The 24,344-nt window shown below is 38.2% G+C and overlaps 1 protein-coding gene across 1 annotated transcript in view; it reads left to right on the top strand.

Annotated features, from left to right (window-relative positions):
- AXDND1 (axonemal dynein light chain domain containing 1) overlaps positions 1 to 24,344 on the top strand; it is a 214,574-nt gene that overhangs the window by 81,554 nt on the left and 108,676 nt on the right. Inside the window, exons 14-15 of the mRNA XM_037825258.1 lie at positions 230 to 305; positions 1,765 to 1,999. Of these exons, the coding sequence (XP_037681186.1) occupies positions 230 to 305; positions 1,765 to 1,999 (311 nt within the window). The remainder of the gene's footprint in view (positions 1 to 229; positions 306 to 1,764; positions 2,000 to 24,344) is intronic.

Genomic DNA, 24,344 nt, shown 5'->3' with positions numbered 1-24,344 from the left:
TCTCATGGCCCATGGTCCTGTAACTTGGTTGCTCAGGTCTATTTGAGTCTGAATTTATATTTGTAAATTTAAAGGTGAATGCTTATGGCAAGAGGGGCTAGAACAGGAAAGCATGTTTGAAAATAATTAAAGAGAGACATATTTATTGTTATATATTGTATGGACTCATGATTTTCTTCTTTTATACATTGTTCTGAGACCCTTCTCTTGCTCTTTTCCCTTCTTTCAGAACAGAAGACAATTTATTTTCTACTAAGGGAAATATATTGGAGTCAATTCTTCAAGACTACAAGCTTTGGGAAAAGGTAAGACTTTCTTGTAAACTGCTTGATAAAATGCCAGTTGCATTCTTGCCTCTCTTCTACAACTGAGACACACCTCATTGTTTTAAAATGCCGTATTAAGTTCTATGAAGACAAGAAAAATAGCAAGCACGGGGGCTTCTTAAAATACACTTAAATATTTTCCATTCTATTTCAGATTTTGGAGTCAAATAAAGTTAGGTTGCTAGAAAAAAAAAACTGAAAAAATATACCTCTGTGGTAGTGAGAGTCGTAGTTCTTAATTATCTTACCTAATTGTTAGCATAAGTAACATCTATGCCTCTCCTACATCTGGCTTTTGTGTTAAGGACAAATTGGACTTTTAAAATAAGTAACATTTCTTTAAAATGGTTTGTGCTTTAAAAGTAGATTTCATTTCTCAAATTACTATTAGGATATCGTAGTCTGACAAGGAAAATATATCAGAAATTGAAATAATCTGCAAAGTTTTCAAACTCTTGGTCTGACAAAATCTCATCCAGATCCCAGGAAGTCAATTTTCTTTCTTTTGGAATGAGTAGAGCAAAATATTCTCAGAATTGAAGATATTTGTTGACCTATATACAAAATATTTAGTTTACTGACCATTTTACTGTTTGTCTGATGATTTGGGCATTGCATAGATAAAACTGAGAAAGTCATGCTTCTACATTTATTAGGAATAATAAGTAGCTCATTTATTAAGTACTTAGGAACTGAAAGTACTTTCCATACACTATCTTATTTTCATGATGCAGATTTTATAATCCCCATCACACAGATGAGGAAATTGAAGTTTATAAATGTTAAGTAATTGCCTAAGTTTTCTATAAATGGTAAGTGGAAGAGTCAGAATATGAATCCAGGTCTCTTCAACTCTAAAATCTTTACACTTAATTACTGTGCTACACTGCCTCTCTATAGTGATCACTCTTATTGAAGGATGGGTGATTTGTTTCTGTTTTTTGAGTCACAAATAATGGCAAAGTTTATATATAAATTACACCTTAATTTTTCCACAAGTATTTATTGACATGTCATCTACAGGACTTGGACCTGGGGTTATAGAGATGAATAAAACACAATTTGTACCTTCTAGGAATCTTCCCAGTCTAGTGGGAATCACATAAGCAGATACATTTCAACCTGACATATTCTTTACTGAAGCAGGTAGTAGTTGAAAATGCTCAGCTCTCTGGGACCTAATTGCCTGTCAGTAATTTTTTAATCTCATAGAATTTAGTATAATGGTTTTCCTTGTGGTAAACCATGAGTTGGTTATCTCATAAGGTATCAAAATTAATTTAAATTCACATGTACCTTTAAAGTAAAGTAAAAACAAGTAATACTAGGATATGCAGCTCCAAAATAATTGGGAGTCACTGGGGATTAAGAATCCGGGTGTACTTTGATGAAATCATTAGTGAATAATGTACTACTTTTCCTAACTTTTATCCTCTAGATGCTGAATGATGACAAAGAAAAGTTTACAGGGGATATTCTAGTGTCAAAATATGATTCCCTTAAGATTATTAAACATTTACAGGAAAACTGGTCAGATATTGGGCTTGGAATATTTGGTCGGCATAAAAATATGGAGGGGAAGTTGCCCCCAGAGCGACAGCAAATGGAGGAAATTATCAAAAGCATAGGAAGACTCTACAAAGAATATGAAATACGAATAAATGGGGACAATGGTAAGAAAGATAAAATTATAATTAGATTTCTTGGTATTAGATTAATTGTATTTTCAGTACAATTAATATTTAAAATGAAAATAATACGTGCATTTAGATTTTTAAAAAGTTAAGGTGAATGAACAAAAGCAGTTCCCTGCCATACCCTTGTCCATTTGAATTCACTTTTAATGTTGTATCTACTTTTACTTCTTCCTGATTTTTACCTCCATGTCTCTAAATGATATTTTTATACTTCTTTTTATTAGTTCATTAATTATAGACATTACTCACTGACTTTCTGTTTTGATAGATGAGAAACTAACCTACCCTAACATTCCCATTTCTCTTTTCCCACCTTCCCACCTTCTGATATAGTTAGGTCACTGTTTTTTCCCCTTCTTATCTCTGTTATCTTTAATAATAATCTTTTACCTTTATATCTTTTTTAAAACAACTTTATTGAGATATAAGTCACATACTATACAGTTAACCCACTTAAAGTGTACAATTCAGTGTTTCAAAATATATTTACAGGTAAGTGCAACTATCACTACAATCAAGTTTAGAATATTCTTATCATCAAAAAGAAACGGCGAACCCTTTGCTATTGCTCACCTCCTCTGACCACTCTTCCCAGTCTGCCAGCCATAAGCAATCAGTAAGCTACTTTCTGTCTCTATAGCTTTTCTGATTCTGGACTTTCATATGAATGGAGTCAAAGAGTACATAGTACTTTGTGATTGACGTCTTTCACTTAGTATATTTTCTAGGTTCATGTATGTTGTAGCATGTATCTGTACTCCATTTCTTTCCATGACCAAATAATATTCCTATTTTATGGCTCTACCACATTCTGTTTATCCCTTTATCGGTTGATGGAGATTTGGGTTGTTTCCAGTTTTTGGCTATTATGAATAATGCTGCTATTTATATTCATGTACAAGTTTTTTTGTGAATATATATTTTCATTTCTCTTGGGTATATACCTAGGAGAAGAATTGATAGGTCATATGGTTACTATAGTTAATCGTTTGAAGAACTAATAGTTTTCCAAAGTTGCTGCACTGTTATGCATTCCCACTGGCAGTGTATGAAGGTTCCAATTTCTCCACATCCTTGTCACTTGTTATCTGACTTTAGATTCTAGTTGTTCTCATGGATATGAAGTGGTTAGAGTCTAATCATTTTGGTGGATATGAAGTGGTTAGATTCTAGTCGTTTTGGTGGATATGAAGTGGTGTCTCATTGGAGATTTGATTTGTGTTTCCCTGATGACTAATGATGTCACTCATCTTTTCATGTGCTTATTAGCCATTTGATTGTCTCCTTTGGAGAAATGTCCTTTCAGATCCTTTGTCCATTTTAAAAAAAAAATGGTTGTCTTTTTATTATTTAGTTGTAACAGGTCATTATGTACTCTAGTTACAAGTCCCTTGTTAGATAGATGATTTGCAAATGTTTCCTCCCATTCTGTGGTTGTCTTTTCATTGTCTTTAATGGCGTCCTTTGAGGCACAAAAGTTTTTAATTTTGTTGAAGTCCAATTTATCTATTTTTGTTGTTGTTGTTGCTCATGCTTTTGGTGTCCCATGTAAGAATCCTTTCCTAAATCCAAGGTCTTGAAGATTTATCCCTTTGTTTTCTTCTAAGAATATTATAGTTTTAGCTCTTAAATTTAGGACTTTGATCCATGTTGGATTAATTTTTGTATATTTTATGAGGGTAGGGTCCAACATCATTTATTAGATGGACTAATAACCCTTCTCAAAAATTAGATGACCATAAATGTATGGGGTTATTTCTGGACTCTCAAATCTGCCACACTGATGTTTATGCCTAGCCTTCTGTCAATACCATGCCCTCTTGATTACCATTTCTTCGTAGTATGTTTTGAAATTGGGAAGTGAGATTCCTCCTACTTTGTTATTCCTTTACAGGATTGTTTTGTCTATTCTGGATCCCTTACAATTCTTTATGAACTTTGGACTCAGCTTGCCAATTTCTATAAAGAAGTCAGCTATGATCTGCTATGATTGTGTTGAATCTGTAGATCAGTTTGGTGAGTATTGACATCTTAACAATGTTAAGTCTTCCAATACATTAACATAGGATGTTTTTCCAATTTTTAATACTTTTAATTTCTTTCAACATTTCATAGTTTTCTGAGTATAAGTTTTGTACTTCTTTTTGTTAACTTTATTTCTAAGTATTTATTCCTTTTGATGCTTTTGTGAATGGAATTATTTTTCTTAATTTCATTCTCAGATTGTTCATTGTAAGTGTATAGAAATACAATTAATTTTGTATATTGATCTTGTATCCTGCAACCTTGCTGGATTTGTTTATTAGTTCTAATAGTTTTTTAGTGGATTCCTTTGGATTTACTATATACAAGATTATGCAATTTATGAACAGTGATAGTTGTACTTTTTTCTTTCCAATCTGGTTGCCTTTAATTTCATTTCTTGCCTAACTGCCCTGGTTATGACCTCTAATACAATGTTGAATTGAAGTGCTGAGAATGGACATCTTTTTCTTCTTCCTGATGTTAGTGGAAAAGCATTTAGTCTTTTATCATTGTGTATGAGATTGGCTATTTCTTTTTAAATCTTCATTTTATTGAGATATATTCACATACCATGCAGTCATACAAAACAAATCGTACATTCGATTGTTCACAGTACACATTACATAGTTGTACATTCATCACCTAAATCAATCCCTGACACCTTCATTAGCACACACACAAAAATAACAAGAATAATAAATAAAGTGAAAAAGAGCAATTGAGGTAAAAAAGAACACTGGGTACCTTTGTCTGTTTGTTTGTTTGTTTGTTTGTTTCCCCTATTTTTCTACTCATCCATCCATAAACTAGACAAAGGAGAGTGTGGTCCTTATGGCTTTCCCAATCCCATTGTCAACCTTCATAAGCTACATTTTTATACAATTGTCTTCGAGATTCATGGGTTCTGGGTTGTAGTTTGATAGTTTCAGGTATCTACCACCAGCTACCCCAGTTCTTTAGAACCTAAAAAGGGTTGTCTAAATTGTGCGTAAGAGTGCCCACCAGAGTGACCTCTCGGCTCCTTTTGGAATCTCTCTGCCACTGAAGCTTATTTCGTTTCCTTTCACATCCCCCTTTTGGTCAAGAAGATGTTCTCTATCCCACGATGCCAGGTCTCCATTCCTCCCTGGGAGTCATATTCCACGTTGCCAGGGAGATTCACTCCCCTGGGTGTCTGATCCCACGTAGTGGGGAGGGCAGTGATTTCACCTTTCAAGTTGGTTTAGGTAGAGAGAGAAGGCCACATCTGAGCAACAAAGAGGCATTCAGGAGGAGGCTCTTAGGCACAATTATAGGGAGGCCTAGCCTCTCCTTTGCAGCAACAGTCTTCCCAAGGGTAAGTCCTGTGGTAGAGGGCTCAACCCATCAAACCACCAGTCCCCTATGTCTGTGGTCATGTTAGCAGCCATCGAGGTGGGGTAGGCCAATATCCCTGCATTCTCCACCGGCTCCTCAAGGGGGCTCTACATTTTTTTTTCCTTTTTTTTTTTAAACTTTTTTGTATTTTTTTAAAATCAACTGTATGGAAAATAAAAAAAAAAAAAAAAAAAAAAAAAACATGCAATAAAAGAACATTTCAAAGAGACCGTAACAAGGGAGTAAGAAAAAGACAACTAACCTAAGATAACTGCTTTACTTCCAACATGTTCCTCTCTACCCCAAGAAAGTTACCTAATATGGCAACATTTCTGTGAACTTGTTCCTACTATACCCATCAGAAATTAACAGACCATAGTCATTCCTGGGCATCCCCAGAACATTAAATAGCTTATCTGTTCTTCTTGGATTATTGTTCCCCCTTCCTTAATTGCTCTCTATTGCTAGTTCCCCTACATTCTACATTATAAACCATTTGTTTTACATTTTTCAAAGTTCACATTAGTGGTAGCAGATAATATTTCTCTTTTTGTGCCTGGCTTATTTCGCTCAGCATTATGTCTTCAAGGTTCATCCATGTTGTCATATGTTTCACCAGATCGTTCCTTCTTACTGCCGTGTAGTATTCCATCGTGTGTATATACCACATTTTATTTATCCACTCATCTGTTGAAGGACATTTGGGTTGTTTCCATCTCTTGGCAATTGTGAATAATGCTGCTACGAACATTGGCATGCAGATATCTGTTCGTGTCACTGCTTTCCGATCTTCCGGGTATATAACAACAAGTGCAATCGCTGGATGGAATGGTAACTCTATATCTAGTTTTCTAAGGAACTGCCAGACTGACTTCCAGAGTGGCTGAACCATTATACAGTCCCACCAACAATGAATAAGGGTTCCAATTTCTCCACATCCCCTCCAGCATTTGTAGTTTCCTGTTTGTTTCATGGCAGCCATTCTAATCAGTGTGAGATGGTATCTCATTGTGGTCTTAATTTGCATCTCTCTAATAGCTAGTGAAGCTGAACATTTTTTCATGTGTTTCTTGGCCGTTTGTATTTCCTCTTCAGAGAACTGTCTTTTCATATCTATTGCCCATTTTATAATTGGGCTGTCTGTACTATTATCATTGAGTTGTAGGATTTCTTTATATATGCAAGATATCAGTCTTTTGTCAGATACATGGTTTCCAAAAATTTTTTCCCATTGAGTTGGCTGCCTCTTTACCTTTTTGAGAAATTCCTTTGAGGTACAGAAACTTCTAAGCTTGAGGAGTTCCCATTTATCTATTTTTTCTTTTGTTGCTTGTGCTTTGGGTGTAAAATCTAGGAAGTGGCCGCCTAATACAAGGTCTTGAAGATGTTTTCCTACATTATCTTCTAGGAGTTTTATGGTACTTTCTTTTATATTGAGATCTTTCGTCCATTTTGAGTTAATTTTTGTGTAGGGTGTGAGGTAGGGGTCCTCTTTCATTCTTTTGGATATGGATATCCAACTCTCCCAGCCCCATTTGTTGAAAAGACCATTATGACCCAGTTCAGTGACTTTGGGGGCCTCATCAAAGATCAGTCGGCCATAGATCTGGGGGTCTGTCTCCAAATTCTCAATTCGATTCCATTGATCTATATGTCTATCTTTGTGCCAGTACCATGCTGTTTTGACAACTGTGGCTTTATAATAAGCTTCAAAATCAGGGAGTGTAAGTTCTCCCACTTCGTTTTTCTTTTTTAGAGTGTCTTTAGCAATTCGAGGCATCTTTCCTTTCCAAATAAATTTGATAACTGGCTTTTCCAAGTCTGCAAAGTAGGTTGTTGGAATTTTGATTGGGATTGCATTGAATCTGTAGATGAGTTTGGGTAGAATTGACATCTTAATGACATTTAGCCTTCCTATCCATGAACATGGAATATTTTTCCATCTTTTAAGGTCCCCTTCTATTTCTTTTAGTAGAGTTATGTAGTTTTCTTTGTATAGAAATCTTTGGTTAAGTTTATTCCTAGGTACTTAATTTTTTTAGCTGCTATTGAAAATGGTATCTTTTTCTTGAGTGTCTCTTCAGTTTGTTCATTTCTAGCATATAGAAACATTACTGACTTATGTGCATTAACCTTGCATCCCGCTACTTTTGCTAAATTTGTTTATTAGCTCTAGTAGCTGTATCACCCATTTCTTAGGGCTTTCCAGATATAAGATCATATCATCTGCAAACAATGACAGTTTTACTTCTTCTTTTCCAGTTTGGATGCCTTTTATTTCTTTGTCTTGCCGGATTTCCCTGGCTAGCACTTCCAGCACAATGTTGAATAACAGTGGTGATAGCGGGTGTCCTTGTCTTGTTCCTGATCTTAGAGGGAAGGCTTTGAGTCTCTCACCATTGAGTACTATGCTGGCTGTGGGTTTTTCATATACGCTCTTTATCATGTTGAGGAAGTTTCCTTCAATTCCTGCCTTTTGAAGTGTTTTTATCAAAAATGGATGTTGGATTTTGTCAAATGCTTTTTCAGTACCTATTGAGATGATCATTTGATTTTTCCCTTTCGAATTGTTAATGTGTTGTATTACATTAATTGATTTTCTTATGTTGAACCATCCTTGCATGCCTGGAATGAACCCCACTTGGTCATGGTGTATGATTTTTTTAACGTGTCTTTGGATTCGATTTGCAAGTATTTTGTTGAGGATTTTTGCATCTATATTCATTAGGGAGATTGGCCGGTAGTTTTCCTTTTTTGTAACATCTTTGCCTGGTTTTGGTATCAGATTGATGTTAGCTTCATAAAATGAGTTAGGTAGTGTTCCATTTTCTTCAATGTTTTGAAAGAGTTTGAGTAAGATTGGTGTCAGTTCTTTCTGGAAAGTTTAGTAGAATTCCCCTATGAAGCCATCTGGCCCTGGGCATTTATTTGTGGGAAGATTTTTGATGACTGATTGGATCTCTTCGGTTGTGATGGGTTGGTTGAGGTCTTCTATTTCTTCTCTGGTCAGTCTAGGTTGTTCATATGTTTCCGGGAAATTGTCCATTTCCTCTGCATTATCCAGTTTGTTGCCATACAGTTGTTCATAGTATCCTCTTATAATTTTTTAAATTTCTTTGGGATCTGCAGTTATGTCACCTTTTTCATTCATTATTTTGTTTATATGGGTCTTCTCTCTTTTTGATTTTGTCAGTCTAGCTAGGGGCTTGTCAATCTTGTTGATCTTCTCAAACAACCAACTTTTGGTGATATTTATCCTCTCTATTGTTTTTTTGTTCTCTATGTCATTTATTTCTGCTTTAATCCTTGTTATTTCTTTTCTTCTACTTGGTTTAGGATTGCTTTGCTGTTCATTTTCTAGCTTCTTCAGTTGATCCATTAGTTCTTTGATTTTGGCTCTTTATTCCCTTTTAATATATGTGTTTAGTGCTATAAATTTCCCCCTCAGTACTGCTTTTGCTGCATCCCATTGTTTTTGGTATGTTGTGTTCTCATTTTCATTCGTCTCTATATATTTAGCAATTTCTCTTGCTATTTCTTCTTTAACCCACTGATTGTTTAGGAGTGTGTTGTTTAACCTCCAGGTATTTGTGAATTTTCTAAGTCTCTGATGGTTATTGACTTCAAATTGTATTCCATTGTGGTTGGAGAATGTGCTTTGAATAATTTCAATCTTTTTAAATTTATTGAGGCTTGTTTTATGTCCCAGCATATGATCTATTCTGGAGAAAGTTCCGTGAGCACTAGAGAAGTATGTGTATCCTGGTGATTTGGGATGTAATGTTCTATATATGTCTGTTAAATCCAATTCTTTTATCAGATTGTTTAGGTTTTCAATTTCCTTATATTCCTCTGTCTGGTTGGTCTATATATAGGAGAGAGTGATGTGTTGAGTCTCCCACAATTATTGTGGAAACCTCAATTGCTTCCTTTAGTTTTGCCAGTATTTGTCTCATGTATTTTGTGGCACTTTGATTGGGTGCATAGAGAGTTATGATTGTTATTTCTTCTTGTTTAATTGCCCCTTTTATTAGTATGTAGTGGCCTTCTTTGTCTCTCAAAACATCCCTGCATTTAAAGTCTATTTTATCTGAGATTAATATTGCTACACCTGCTTTCTTTTGGCTGTAGCTTGCATGAAATATTTTTTTCCATCCTTTCACTTTCAGTTTCTTTGTGTCCCTGTGTCTAAGATGAGTCTCTTGTATGCAACATATTGATGGTTCATTTTTTTTTGATCCATTCTGCGAATCTATATCTTTTAATTGGGGAGTTTAATCCATTTACATTCAACATTATAACCGTGAAGGCATTTCTTGAATCAGCCATCTTATTCTTTGGTTTATGTTTGTCATATATATTTTTCCCCTCTCTCTATTAATATCCTTTAATGTACCCATACCGAATCTCTTTAGTACTAAACCTTTCTCCAAGTCTCTCTGTCCTTTCTTTGTTTCTCTGTCTGTAGGGCTCCCTTTAGTATCTCCAGTAGGCAGGTCTCTTGTTAGCAAATTCTCTCAGCATTTGTTTGTCTGTGGAAAATTTAAGCTCTCCCTCAAATTTGAAGGAGAGCTTTGCTGGATAAAGTATTCTTGGCTGGAAATTTTTCTCACTCAGAATTTTAAATATATCGTGCCACTGCCTTCTTGCCTCCATGGTGGCTGCTGAGTAGTCACTACTTAGTCTTATGCTGTTTCCTTTGTATGTGGTGAATTGCTTTTCTCTTGCTGCTTTCAGAACTTGCTCCTTCTCTTCCATGTTTGACAGTGTGATCAGAATATGTCTCGGAGTGGGTTTACTTGGATTTATTCTATTTGGAGTTCGCTGGGGATTTATGATTTGTGTATTTATGGTGTTTAGAAGATTTGGGAAGTTTTCCCCAACAATTTCTTTGAATACTCTTCCTAGACCTTTACCCTTTTCTTCCCCTTCTGGAACACTAATGAGTCTTATATGCGGGTGTTTTATATTATCTATCATATCCCTGAGGTCCGTTTCGATTTTTTTTATTTTTCTCCCCATTCTTTCTTTTGTGGTTTCATTTTCCATTCTGTCATCTTCCAGGTCACTGGTTCGTTGTTCAACTTCCTCTAGTCCTGTACTATGGGTATCCAGAATCTTTTTAATTTGGTCAACAGTTTCTTTAATTTCCATAACATCATCTATTTTTTTATTTAGTCTTGCAATGTCTTCTTTATGCTCTTCTAGGGTCTTCTTGATATCCTTTGTCTCCCGTACTATGGTCTCATTGTTCATCTTTAGTTCTTTGAGTAGTTGCTCTAGGTGCTGTGTCTCTTCTGAGCTTTTGATTTGGGTGCTTGGGCTTGGGTTATCCATATTGTCTGTTTTTTTCATATGCTTTATAATTTTCTGTTGTTTTTGGCCTCTTGGCATTTGCTTAACTTGATAGGGTTCTTTTAGGATTTGTAGACCAATTGAAGTCCTTATCTCTAATTTATCAGATCTATAGCTTTGTGGAGTATACTTTCTCTAACTAACCAGCAGGTGGCATCCACGAGCCACCTGTTCTCCACAAGTCAGTTCTCCCCTGCTTTGTCTTTGTGGTGAGTGGGGGAGTGAGTCTTGTGGGGTCCAATTGGAGTACCAAGCTTGCGTGTGTAGTTGGTGTTGCCTGCCCTGTATATGGGGCGTGTGTCTGGGCAGTCAGGGAGGGGGGGTGGCTCTAACAATCAAATCTCCCTGGAGTTCCTGGTGTTTTAAAGCTGCTGCAATAGTCTAATCCTTCAGTTCAGCCCTGCCACAGTTTGTCTCTGCCACTGACCCACAAGTCCTTGGTATTGGCATATGGCTCCTGAGAGTTGCAAGTGGGTCCCTCTTCCAGGCCTTGCACCCCCTGTTCCTCTGTTGAGGGCTGACTGTGCTATGTCACAGGTGAGTGCCGGCCCCCCAGGGTGGTTCTGGGCTGCTGGGCTGTGTAGGGAGGCTCCCAGGCTGCTGAAATGATGGCTGAATGGGGCTTTGTTAATTCACACTGCTCCAGCTTCCCAACTCTGGGACAACCAGCTGAGGGTGCAGGGAAGGCTAATGCCCACACCCAGTTTTGTGGTGTGTGCCTGTTATTTGAAGCACTTCGGTCACACTGGGTTGCCTGGGGCAGCTCTGGGCTATGGGGCTGGCGACGGGCAGGAGTGTTTCCTGTCCACCAGGATGATGGCTGTGAGCAGACACCCCCCCTTTTCTTGGGAAGTTGTGTTGTTTAGTGAATTTTCTCAGCCACTGGATTATTGCCTTTTGTCTCAGAGCTCTCTTAGTTCTTCTCTTGTCTTGACCTGCCCAAATTGCAAGTCTTTGAGGCTTTCTGTATTGGGCTTCTTAGGGTAATTGTTTTAGAAACAGAAAAAAAAAGATAAAAAAAAAAGCCCTCCTTGCAAATCTGATGGGTTATTGAAATGCTAAGAGACAAAGCAATTAGGGCCATTAAGGAAAGATCCAGGGGGCAGAGAGATCAGTTTTTCTTCAGGATTTGCATATCAGCCTCAGGGCTTGAGCTCTGCCCTTCCCCTTTCTATGTTCACCAGAACTCCAAAAAGCCTCCGCTTTTATTTTTGAGTTTTTGTTGCTGTTTTTTGCTATGCGTATCTCCTCTCTGCTGGGCTGACTGCTCTCAGATTCTCTGGTGTCTGGTCTCAGTTTATCTATGGTTGGAGTTTGGATCAGTAGAATGAGTTTCCCATAAGAGCTGCCACTGCAGTTCTCCCTTCTCTTTTCCAGCGCTTACGGCCCCTCCTCCCACAGGACTGAGCCTGGCAGGGAGGGGCGCGGGTCCCCTGGCCGCAAAAACTTACAGATTTCGCTGATCTCAGCAGTTCAACGTGTTCATGAGTGTTGTATGAAGTATGCCCAATGTCAAATTGCTCTGCGGTGTCCAGTCCACGCTTTTCCTGGCTTTCTACCTACTTTCCTGGAGGAGTAACTAAAACATACAGCTCAGCAATCCGCCATCTTGCCCCGCCTCTGAGATTAGTTACTTTTTTTTTTTTTTTATAGATACCCTTTATCAAGTTGAAGATGTTGTCTTCTATTCCTGGTTTGTTGAGTGGTTTTCTCATGGATTTTTTCAAATGCTATTTCTGTGTCTATTGAGGTGATCATATGGTTTTTATTTTTATTCTATCGAAAAATTGCATTAATTGATTTTCAGATGTTACATCAACCTTGTATTTCTGGAATAAATCCCACTTGGTCATGATGTATAATTCTTTTTATATGTTGCTGAATTTGGTTTGCTGGTATTCTGTAGGGGATTTCTGTGTCCATATTCATAACAGATATTGGTCTGATGGCTTCTGTGATGTTTTTGTCAAGTTTTGATATCAGCTTAATACTGGCTGAGTTGGCAAGTGTTTGGAAGTTTTGAAGAATTGGTATTTTTATTTGAATGTTTATTAGAATTCAGCAGTGATGCATTATGGGCCTGGACTTTTCTTTGTAGACTTATTATTATTATTATTATTGCTTATTCAATTTCTTCACTTGTTATCCATTCATTGTCTGTTTCTTCTTGGGTCAGTTACGGTAGTTTTTGTCTTTCTAGGAATTTGTTCATTTCATCTAATACATCTAATTTGTTGGTGTACCTTTATTCACAATATTTCTTAAAATCTTTTTTTGTTTTTGTAAAATGGTTATAAACCCCATCTTTCATTTCTGAGTCTACTGATTTGAATCTTCTTACTTTTCCTCTTCATCAGTCTAGCTAAAGTTTTTCATTTTTTTTTTATTTTTTCAGAAAACCAGCTTTTGGTTTCACTGATTTTCTCTATTGTCTTTCTAGTCTCTATTTCATTGATTTCTTCTTTAATCTTTATGATTTCCTTCCTTCTGCCTGATATAGGTTTAATTTGCTCTTCTTTTTCCAATGTCTTTAGGTGGCAAGTTAAATTACTGATTTAAGATCATACTTCTTTTCTAATATGGGCAATTATAGCTAGAAATTACCCTTTAGTACTGTTTAACTGCATTCCATAAATTTTGTTATGTTGTATCTTCATTTTCATTCATCTCAAGGTATTTTCTACTTCCCCTTGGATTTCTTCTTTGACCCATTGGTTATTTAAAAGTGTATTGTGTGCTTTCCATATTTTGAGTTTACCAAATTTGTTTGTGCCATTCATTTCTTTTTGTTGTTGTTATTTTTTTGTTTATTTTATTTTATTTTATTTTATTTTATTTTATTTATTTTTTGTGCTGTTGATTTCTAATTTCATTCCATTGTGGTCGGAGACCATACTTTGTATTATTTATATCCCTTTTAATTTAATGAGTTTTTTAATGATCTAGTGTATGGACTGTCTGGAGAATGTTTGTGCACTTTAGAAGTATGTCGGGTAGAGGGTTCTGTAGATGTCTGTGAGCTTTACTTGTGCATTAATCAGAGTGCTCCAAGGAAACAGAACTGGCAGGATAAATACATAAATATTATGATATTTATTATAGGAATTGGCTCATGTTACTGTTGGGATTGGCAAGTCTGAATTCTGTAGGGCAAGTCACAAGTTGAGAATTCTGGTGAAGGTTTTGATGAATTCCCCAGAGGAGGCTGACTGGCTGAAGTAGAGATAGAAATTCTTTCTGACTGCTGAAATCATCAGTAATCCCTTTAAGGCCTTCAACTGATTGGATGAGACTTGTTTTCATTGCTGAAGGCAATCTCCTTTGTTGATTGTGGATGTAATCATCGATAGATGCAATCAACTGATTTTTGAATTAAATCCATGAAATACTTTCACAATAATAATCAGGCCAGTGCTTGCTTGGCCAAACAACTGAACACCATAACCATAATCTAACCAGGTCGACACATGAATTAACCATCACAGTCAACCCCTTGTCAACTGAGCACCCATACACAACTCCTTAAACCACACGTAATCTCTAATAAAAACAATAATGGTCATATTTATGCCTAGCATAATCCAACTATTCTATGTAAAATTGGAAACACAATAAATCCTTCCCCAGAAGAGGATAAAAGGCCTTTAGTTATATTCACTCTTAAACTTGATATCCTGGAACTTAAATACTATGACATAAAGCTAATATACCTATGTTATATGATAAGGGAAAGGAAACAAAGATATCTGCTTTATGTATACATATGTATACACAAATGTATTTATAATAAAACGAGGAAGAAATATCCATATCCATTACAGTCCTCATTTCTGAATCTGGTCAAATACCCATACCTATTATAGTCCTCATTTCTGAAAATGAAATATAAGCTATGATTACAGCTTACATTTATAGCTACCTTCTTTCACTACCCATTCTATATCAGCAAGTACCTCAGCTGATCATGGTTCTTTGCTTGGTAGGCGACCCAAACCTTAATTCCTGAAGGGTGTGGGCCATTAATAGCCTTGCCTGGATTGGGTTGTTGCAGTTTTCCATTGACTTTAATCACAGGGCATGGTAATACTAAGAAATGTCCTAAGCATTCTCCTGTATTCCAGGAAAACTTTCTGTTCTCTATTATGTAGTAGTAGTCCTATTTCCCCTTGATAATTAGGATCTATCACCCCAGAAAATATGGTGACTCCCTTCTTTGCTTGTTGATTCAGAGACATGAAGAGCCCAAAGTGGTTGGATGTCAGTCTTAATTTCCAGTTCAGTGGAATCATTGTTTGTATCTTAGTGGAAACATTATTCCTTTTGAAACTGAGACCTATAGAGCAGCAGAGGTTAAGGTAGTTGGGACAAGAAGTAAATCTTTTTCTAGTGGATCACTAAGGGTAATGGTGAGTGGTTCCACTCCCATTTCCACTGATTTCCATTGATTCCTACACTAGTGAATCCTGGCTTTGGGAGAAACAGCACCATAGAGTGGGCAGCAATTTAGAGCATGGTCCAGTTTACTAATGTTGCCATTATCCAAAATAGCAGAAATGGATTAGTTTTATAAAGGGGGTTTATTTGGTTACAAATTTACAGTCTGAAGGCCATGAAAATGTCCAAATTAAGGCACCAACACGAGTATACTTTCACTGAAGGAAGGCCAATAGCATCCGGAAAACCTCTGTTACCTGGAAAGGCATGTGGTTGGCATCTCCGGATCCTGGGTTGTGTTCTAGCTCCTCTCTAAGCTCTTGTGCTTTCTTCAAAATGTTGCTCTTGGGGCATTTGGTCCTCTCTTAGCTTCTCTGGAGCAAACACTAGACTACCGTCTCCAAAGCATCAGTAAAAGTCTGCTTTCAGCGGCCATCTCCAAAATGTCTCTTGTAGTTGCTCTCCAAAATGTCACTCTCAGATGCTCTGAGGTCCTTCTGTTTTTTGAGCTCTTTTATAGGACCCCAGAGATTAAATCAAGACCCACCTTGAATGGGTGGTGTCCATATCTCTATGGAAATAATTCAGTCAAATGTTTCACTCACACTTGATTGAGTCACATCTCCATGGAAAACAATCAAAGGATTCCAACCTAATCAACACTAATAGTCTGCCCCCACAAGTGCATTAAAGAATATGGCTTTTGGCAGGATATAATGTATCCAGACTAGCACAGAGCGTATACAACCTCCTGGAGAATATTGCCCCAGCCTTGCAAGGAATTGCCATCCAGTTAGTGCTGTACTTGAGTCTTCAAAATGCCTTTCTAGGCAAACACTATAATGCCTCACTGATATGGACTAACTACAATGTGTAAACTCAGAATTGAATCTTAGAACACAGCCTAACAGGGAAATGGTTATTGTAATGGTCCCTAGATTGTAAGCTCTTACAGCAGCCAAATCTATTCCTGAATGGTAATGGCTGTCTCCAAACTCTGAGATGTTGATCCCCTGGTGTATAACCTGATTGGGCTCTGGAACATTGGGTATCTGTGTGACACCTGAAACTCAGAGCTAGAGCTTGGCAGACATGAATATCAGTATTAACGCATATAGCAACTGTTAAAAAAAAAAAAAAGCTGAAAAACAGCCCAGACTTCAATCAGAGATATGAATGAAGCAGATCTGGTTAAATCTAGGGCAAATTGGGCCAAAAGGTAAAGTTTGAAACTGACTGTGTGTTGAAACTTCAATTTTCATGTGAGACCAAGGGAAGAAATGTTTATTTGATGTAGGATCTATATTTTCTAAACAATATAACTTCTACAGTCAGTTTGTTCAAACACCACAATTACATGGAACTTTGAATAGGAAGTGAGATATGGTAGGCCTGTGTAGGTTAGAGTGAAATAGCAACACATCCCAAAGTAATTTGGGCAGAGAATCAAATATGTATTTGGCCCCCCCCTGAGGAGCTGGAAGAGGATGCGGAGGTGTTGGACTTCCTCACCTGGATTGTTGCTGATGTTCTCACAAACATTGAGGACTGATGGCTTGACATGCTGAGCACTCTGTCTTGGGGCTTGCCCCTATGAAGCTTGTTACGGCAAAGGAGAGACTAAACCTGCTTGTAATTGTGCCTAAGGGTCTCCCCTTGAGTGCCTCTTTGTTGCTGAGATGTGGCCCTCTATCTCTGGGAGGCCACCTTGGCAGCTGCCATCCCCCCTACATGGGACCTGATTCCCAGGGGTGTAAATCTTCCTGGTAACATAGGATATGACCCCCAGGGATGAATCTGGACCCAGCATCATGGGATTGAGAACATCTTCTTGACCAAAAGGGGGATGTGAAATGAAAAGAAATAAAGCTTCAGTGGCTGAGAGATTTCAAATGGAGTTGAGAGGTCACTCTGGTGGACATTATTACACACTATATAGATAACACTTTTTGGGTTTTAATGTATTGGAATAGCCAGAGGTAAATACCTGAGACTGCCAAACTCCAGCCCAGTAGCCTTGACTCTTGAAGATGATTGTATGATGATTGTATTAGTTAGGGTTCTCTAGGGAAACAGAATCAGTGAGAGATATCTATGAATATAAGATTTATTAAAGTGTCTCACACAACTGTGAGTATGCATGAGTCTAAATTCTGTAGGGCAGGCAGCAAACTGGCAACTCCAATGAAGATGTTAGATGAAAGCCTCAGGATACGAACTGGCAACTTCGATGGACTCTGCAGCAAATGCTTCACTGGTCAGCCAAAGAAGTGAAGGTCCTCTATCTGTCTCACTTAACAGTCTTCAACTGATTGGTTGGATTAAATCCAGCTAACTACATTCTCTCATTGTGGAAGACACACCCTTCATTGACATCATCAGTCACAGCTGCAGCCAATTGACTGATGATTTACTAAACCAGCCTCTTGGTTTATTAACCAGCCACAAATGTCCTTGTAGTAACGGTTAGGCCAGTGCTTGCTTGATCACACAGCTGGGTACCATATGAACATAACCATCACAATGATGTGGATTACAAGGGGTGACAGTGTGATTGTGAAAACCTTGTGGATCACACTCCCTTTGTCCAGTGTATGGATGGATGAGTAGAAAAATGGGGATGGAAACTAAATGAAAAATAGGATGGGATGGGGGAGTTGATTTGGGTGTTCTTTCTTATTTTTATTTTTTATTCTGATTCTTTTTGGTGTAAGGAAAGTGTTCAAAAATAGATTGGGGTGATGAGTGCACAACTGTATAATGGTGCAGTTGATTGTGCACCATGGATGATTGTGTGGTATGTGAATGTATCTCAATAAATCTGAATTTTTAAAAAATGCCTTTCTATCAATCCACTTGCTCTAGGATGATGGGGAACATGGTAAGACCAGTGAATTCCATAAGCATGTACCCATTATCATGCTTCATTTGTGTGAAGTGGGTTCCTTGATTAGAAGCAATGCTGTATGGAATATCATGATAGTGGATAAGGTATTCTGTGAGTCCATGGATGGTATTTTTGATAGACACATTGTATGGAGGGAAGGCAAACCCATACCTGGAGTATGTGTTTAGCAGTTAAGAACCAAATGTTGCCCCTTCCAAGATGAAAGTAGTCCAGTGTAATAAATCTGCTACCAGGTAGCAGACTGATCACCATGGGGAATAGTGCCATATTGGAGACTGAATGTTGGATTCTCCTGCTGGCAGATTTACCACTCAGCAATGGCTGTAGCCAGGTTGGCCTTGGTAAGTGGAAATCCATGTTGCTGAACCCATGTGTAACCTCCATCCCTACCACCATGACCCTACTTTGTTCATGAGCCTATTGGGCAATGACAGGAGTGGCTTGGGAAATTGGTCCACTGGTAGCCACAGTACAGGTCATCCTATCTACTTGATTATTAAAATTCTCCTTTGCTGAAGTTACTCTCTGGTGAACAGTCACATGGGACACAAATATCTTCATGTTTTTCACCCATTCAGAAAGGTCTATCCACATACCTCTCCCCCAGACCTCTTTATCACCGATTTTCCAGTTATGTTCCTTCAAAATCCTGGAACATCTAGCCAAACCATTGGCCACAGCCTATGAATTGGTATACACATTCACCTCTGGCTATCTCTCCTTCCAAGCAAAATGAACAACTAGGTGCACTACTCAAAGTTCTGTCCACTGTGAGAATTTCCCTTCACCACTGTCCTTCAGGGATGTCCCAGAAAGGGGCTAGGCTAGAGTGCTGCAATGGTCCACTTTCTGATGGTGCTTGTATATTGTGCAGAGCCATCTGTAAACCATGCCTGAGTTTTCTTTTCCTCAGTCAACTGATCAGAGGGAACTCCCTAATGTGACTATAGCTGCAGGCTGGGAAAGAGAAGGTGATGTGGCAGGAGTGTGACTATAGCTGCAGACTGGGAAAGAGAAGGTTATGTGGCAGGAGTGAGGATCATGGGCATTTGGGCCACTATCTTCTGTAACTTACTTGTGTCTTCAGGGCCTGCTAGAGCTTGATCTCATGCATAGCACTTCCATTTGATGATAGCACGCTGGTGTGCACACCCAACTTAATGGCTTAGTGGTTTAGACAACATCACATTCATGATGGGCAACTCAGGTCCCATAATAACTTGGTGGCCCATGGTTAAGCATCCAATCTCTACTAAGGCCCAGTAGCAGGCCAAAAGCTGTTTTTCAAAAAGAGAGTAGTTACCCACAGAAGATGGCAGGGATTTGCTCTAAAATCCTAGAGGTCTACACTTGATTATCCTATTGGAGCCTGCACCATGGATCTGCTGGATCATATGGCCTAAGGGATAGGAAAGCTTGCACAGCAGTTTGGACTTGTTGCAGAGCCTTGTCTTGTTCTGGTCCCCACTCAAAACTATCAGCTTTTCGAGTCACTTAGAAAATGGGACTAACACATGCAAATGAGGGATATGTTCCCTCCAAAATCCAAGGAGGTCAACATTATGCTTCCTTTTTGGTTGTAGGAGGGGCCAGATGCAACAACTTATCCTTCACCTTAGAAGCAATTTATTGACATGCCCCACACCACTGGATATTAAGAAATTTCACTGAGGTGGAAGGCATCTGAATTTTTATTGAATTTGTCTCCCACCCTCTGACATGCAGATGCCTTAACAACAAATCTAGAATAGTTGCTACTTAGAGCTCAGCAGGTCCAATCAGAATCATTTCATCAGTATAGCAGCCAGTGTGATATCTTGTGGAAGAGGGGCAATCAAGGTCCCTGAGAATTAGATTTTTACATATGGCTGGATAATTTACATACTCCTGAGGTAGGGTAGTGAAGGTATATTACTGGACTTTCCAGCTGAAAGCAAACTGGTTTTGGTGGTCCTTATGAATAGGTATCAAGAAAAAATCATTTTCCACATCAATAGCTTTATACCAAGTAGCAGGGGATATGTTTATTTGCTCAAGCAGTGATACCACATCTGGAACAACAGCTGCAATTAGAGTCACAACTTGGTTAAGATTATATTCCACTGTCATTCTCCAAGATCAATCTGTTTTCTGCACAGGTCAAATAGGAGAGTTGAATGGGGATGTGATGAGAATCACCACCCCTGCATCCTTCAAATTCTTCATGTTGGAACTAATCTCTTCAATTCCCCCATGCATTCCTGCTTTTGATTTACTATTTTTGGGAGGTAGAGACAGTTCTTGTAGCTTCCATTTGACCTTTTCTACCATAATAGCCCTCACTCCACAAGCCATGGAACCAATGTAGGAATTCTGCCAGTTGTTTAGTATGTCTATTCCATTTGGGCATTCTGGAACAGGGAATAACCACAGAATGAGTTCAGGTACCCACCGGACCCACTTGAGATGGACCTAAGCTAAAACTCCATTGATGATCTGACTTCCATAAGCCCCTAATATGACTGGTGTACCACAGTGACATTTGGGTCTCCTTGAATTAATGTCCATTCCAAGCCAGTGTCCCATGATCTCTGAAATGTCTGCTCATTTCCTTTTCCCCAATATACAGTCATCCTCGTAAAAGGTCATAGGTCCCTTTGTGGGAAGGCTGGGAGGAAGATTAACAATATAAATTTTTTGGTAGTTTAGGCAGGGTTCTTCCTAAAGGGGGACACGGCCTTCCCTTTCATTCAAGGGTCTCTGGATCTGCAAACCAATCTCAAGTCTTGGAATTGATGGAGGGGGCCATGACTCTCAGTTTTCGTGATTCATGTTAGACTTTTGTCCCCTTGACCTAGAATTCTTTTGCTTATACAGATCAAATAAGTATTTAATAGACTGCCCATCTGTTTCACTTCTAGGTATCCCATGATCATCCAGCCAACACCATGGGTCTCAGCAAATCAGACAGTTCTGATTACTGCTTTGACTCTGCTGTCCATTGCAGTAGCCATGCCCACTTTGTCTTTGGTGATTAAGTGCTGTCATTTGCCTCCTGCCAATCTGGGATCAGATCATCCCCATTGTGCTTAATAATCCAAATTCTGTAGCAGCAGTTCCCATAGTAATATCTGATCTATAAGGAAGAGCAACTGCAGAGCTCTTCAGGGATGATGGCGCTGTTCTCACAAATTTATTCCTCACAGATTTGGTAAAGGTGTGTCCTCTGGACATTCCTGGGGTGGGTGAGCAGATCTTACATAATAAATCCATTCTAACCTTCCAGTATCTAAGCCTTTGGATCCCCTCATCTACATTATACCAGGACAGTTCTGGCATTTCAACCTTATGTAATATAGGCCACCTTTGGTCTATGCTTCAGCCAACCACATGAACAAATTGTTAGAGCCCTTTATTAACTCCTTGAACTACAACATTGAATCCAGAATCTCTGCTTAGGGGGCCTGTTCTAGTTTGCTAATGCTGCAGAATGCAAAACACCAGAGATGGATAGGCTTTTATAAAATGGGGGTTTATTTCACTACACAGTTAGTCTTAAGGCCACAAAGCCTCCAAGGTAACACATCAGCTATCGGGTACCCTCACTGGAGGATGGCCAATGATGTCTGGAAAACTTCTGCTAGCTAGGAAGGCAGCTGGTGTCTGCTCCAAAGCTCTGGCCTCAAAACGGCTTTCTCCCAGGACGCTCCTCTCTAGCAAGCTTGCTCCTCCTCAAAACATCACTCACAGCTGCACACACTGAGTTCCCTCTCTCTGAGTTAGCTCATTTATATAGCTCCACTGATCAAAGCCCACCCTGAATGGGTGGGGCCACGCCTCCATGGGAACATCTCATCAGAATCATCTCCCACAGCTGGGTGGGGCACACTCCAAGCAAATCTAACCAACACCAAAACGTCTGTCCCACAAGACCACAATGATAATGGCATTTGGGGGACACAATACATTCAAACCGGTACAGGGCCCATATCAATCAATCCAGCTGATCCAACTTTATTTTCCTTCCACTATCATCCCACACCCTTAATATCCATTCCTACAGATATTTCCTTGATATTTGTTTATATAAATTGGAAAAATCATGCACTTCTTTTGGAATGTAGTACACCTCCTCATGGGTCACTCTTTGTACCTCACCTTCCAGGGCCTGTTGGGACTTCAGTCTAGTTATATGTCTGGAAAGAAAGAAGGGTGGTGGGGATGGGTCATGGGAGGAATTAGTAGCATCTTGCAAGCTAACTACCTCAGGACATTCCATTACAGTTTAATCTGCTGAAACAGGTTAATCTCTTCAGAAGGAGGTGTGAGGGCTGTTTCCTCAGTGGTGGGAGTTATGAGTTTATTGAGAACAGCTGTGTTAACCTCTTCATGTGGCGGTTGAATGGCTGATTCCTCAGGACAAAACTTTACAGGATTATCTGGCAAAGAACACTCAGTAGAATCTAAGGTTTCAGTGTCCCCACCATCATCACTATCAGCCCATATGTGCCCATTCCAGTTTTCAGGATCCCATGCCTTTCCCATCCATATCCTCACCTCAATAGCAGATACCTTGCACATATGGGAATTCAGTTAACACTGTAATTCAGCCAACTGCACAATGAGACTCTGGGTCTGGTTTTCAGAAATCTCAAGTCCACAGCTACAAGAATTAAAGAGTTTCTTTCAGGGCACACACAGAAACTTTCATTTCCTTCATGCCATGCTTGAGCTAGGAATTTGAAGCCATAAGCTCATCCCTTTCTTTAATAACTGCTTCCAGCATATTTAGGAACAACTCTGTTGCATCTTATAAGCATTTGAGTAGTAGTATCCAGTGGTGATATTGTGTCTCTGTGTTGGCAATTCATTCTGTGGACTATCAGTGCCATCTTGATCACTGGAATTTTTGCGTTTTATAGTTCTATGTTTTTAAATATTATTGTTAAAATATATACAACCTAAAATTTTCCATTTTAACCACCTTCAAGTATACCAATTCAGGGGTGGTTAAATACATTTACACTGTTGTACTACCATCACCACCATCATTTACCAAAACTTTCCCATCACTCCAACCAGAAACTTTGTACCAATATGTATTAACTCCCCATTCTCTACTCCTACTACTGGTCTTTGGAAAACTGTATTCTAATTTCTTACTTGGTGAATTTGCATATTCTAATTATTTCATGTAAGTAAGATCAGACAATATTTGTACTTTTGTGTGGTTTATTTCATTCAACCTGATGGTTTCAAAGTTCACCCATGTTGTAGCATGTATCAGAGCTTCATTCTTTGTTAAAACAGCTGAATAGTATTCCATTGTATGTATATACTGTATTTTGTTATTTGCTCTTCCATTGATAGACACTGGGTTCCTTCTGCTTTTTGGCTATTGTGAATAATGCTTCTATGAACATTGGTGTGAAAATATCTGTTTCAAGTTCCAGATTTCAGTTCTTTTGAGTATATACCTAGAAATGAGATTAGCACATCATATGGTAGTTCTATACTTAATTTCTAAAGAACTGCCAAACTGAGTTGCACAGCTGTTTTATCATTTTGTATCTCACCAACAATGGACTAGGTTTCCTATTTCCACATCCTTTAAACACTTGGTGGAGTTAACCTTCTTTTGAAAACATAGTAGCCATTCTAGTAGATGTGAAATGGTATCTCATGGTGTTTTTAACAAAATTTTGTACCCTTTCCCTCTTCCTGGAGTCATTGTTAATTTGATTTGCATTTCCCTAATGGAAATATAGTTGAGCATGTTTTTCATGTGCTTTCTTGGCCATTTATATATTTTCTCAGAGAAATATCTATTCAACTCCCTTGCTCATTTTTTAATTGGGTTATCTTTTTGTTATATTTTTGGAGTTCTTTATATATTCTGATATTTAACCCTTATCAGACATATGGTTTTCCAAATATTTTCTCCCATTTTGTAAGTTGTCTTTTCACTTTCTTGATGATTCCTTTGATGCACAGAAGTTTTTAATTTCAAAGAAGTCCATTTCTGTTTTTCCTTTTGTTGCTCATGCTTTTGGTGTAAATTCTAAGTGACCATTTGCCTAATACAAGGTCCTGAACATATTTCCTATATTTACTTACAGGAATTTTATAGTTTGGTTTTTATATTTAGGTTTTTTGATACATTTTAAGTTAATTTGTGTATATGGTTTGAAGTAAAAAAATCCCCTTCATTCTTTTGCATGTGGACATCCTGTTTTCCCAGCACCATTTGCTGAAGAGACCATT

This window comes from Choloepus didactylus, chromosome 2 (assembly GCF_015220235.1).
Source record: "Choloepus didactylus isolate mChoDid1 chromosome 2, mChoDid1.pri, whole genome shotgun sequence".
Classification (NCBI taxonomy): domain Eukaryota; kingdom Metazoa; phylum Chordata; class Mammalia; order Pilosa; family Megalonychidae; genus Choloepus; species Choloepus didactylus.
This window is presented reverse-complemented; position numbering and strand designations above follow the sequence as displayed.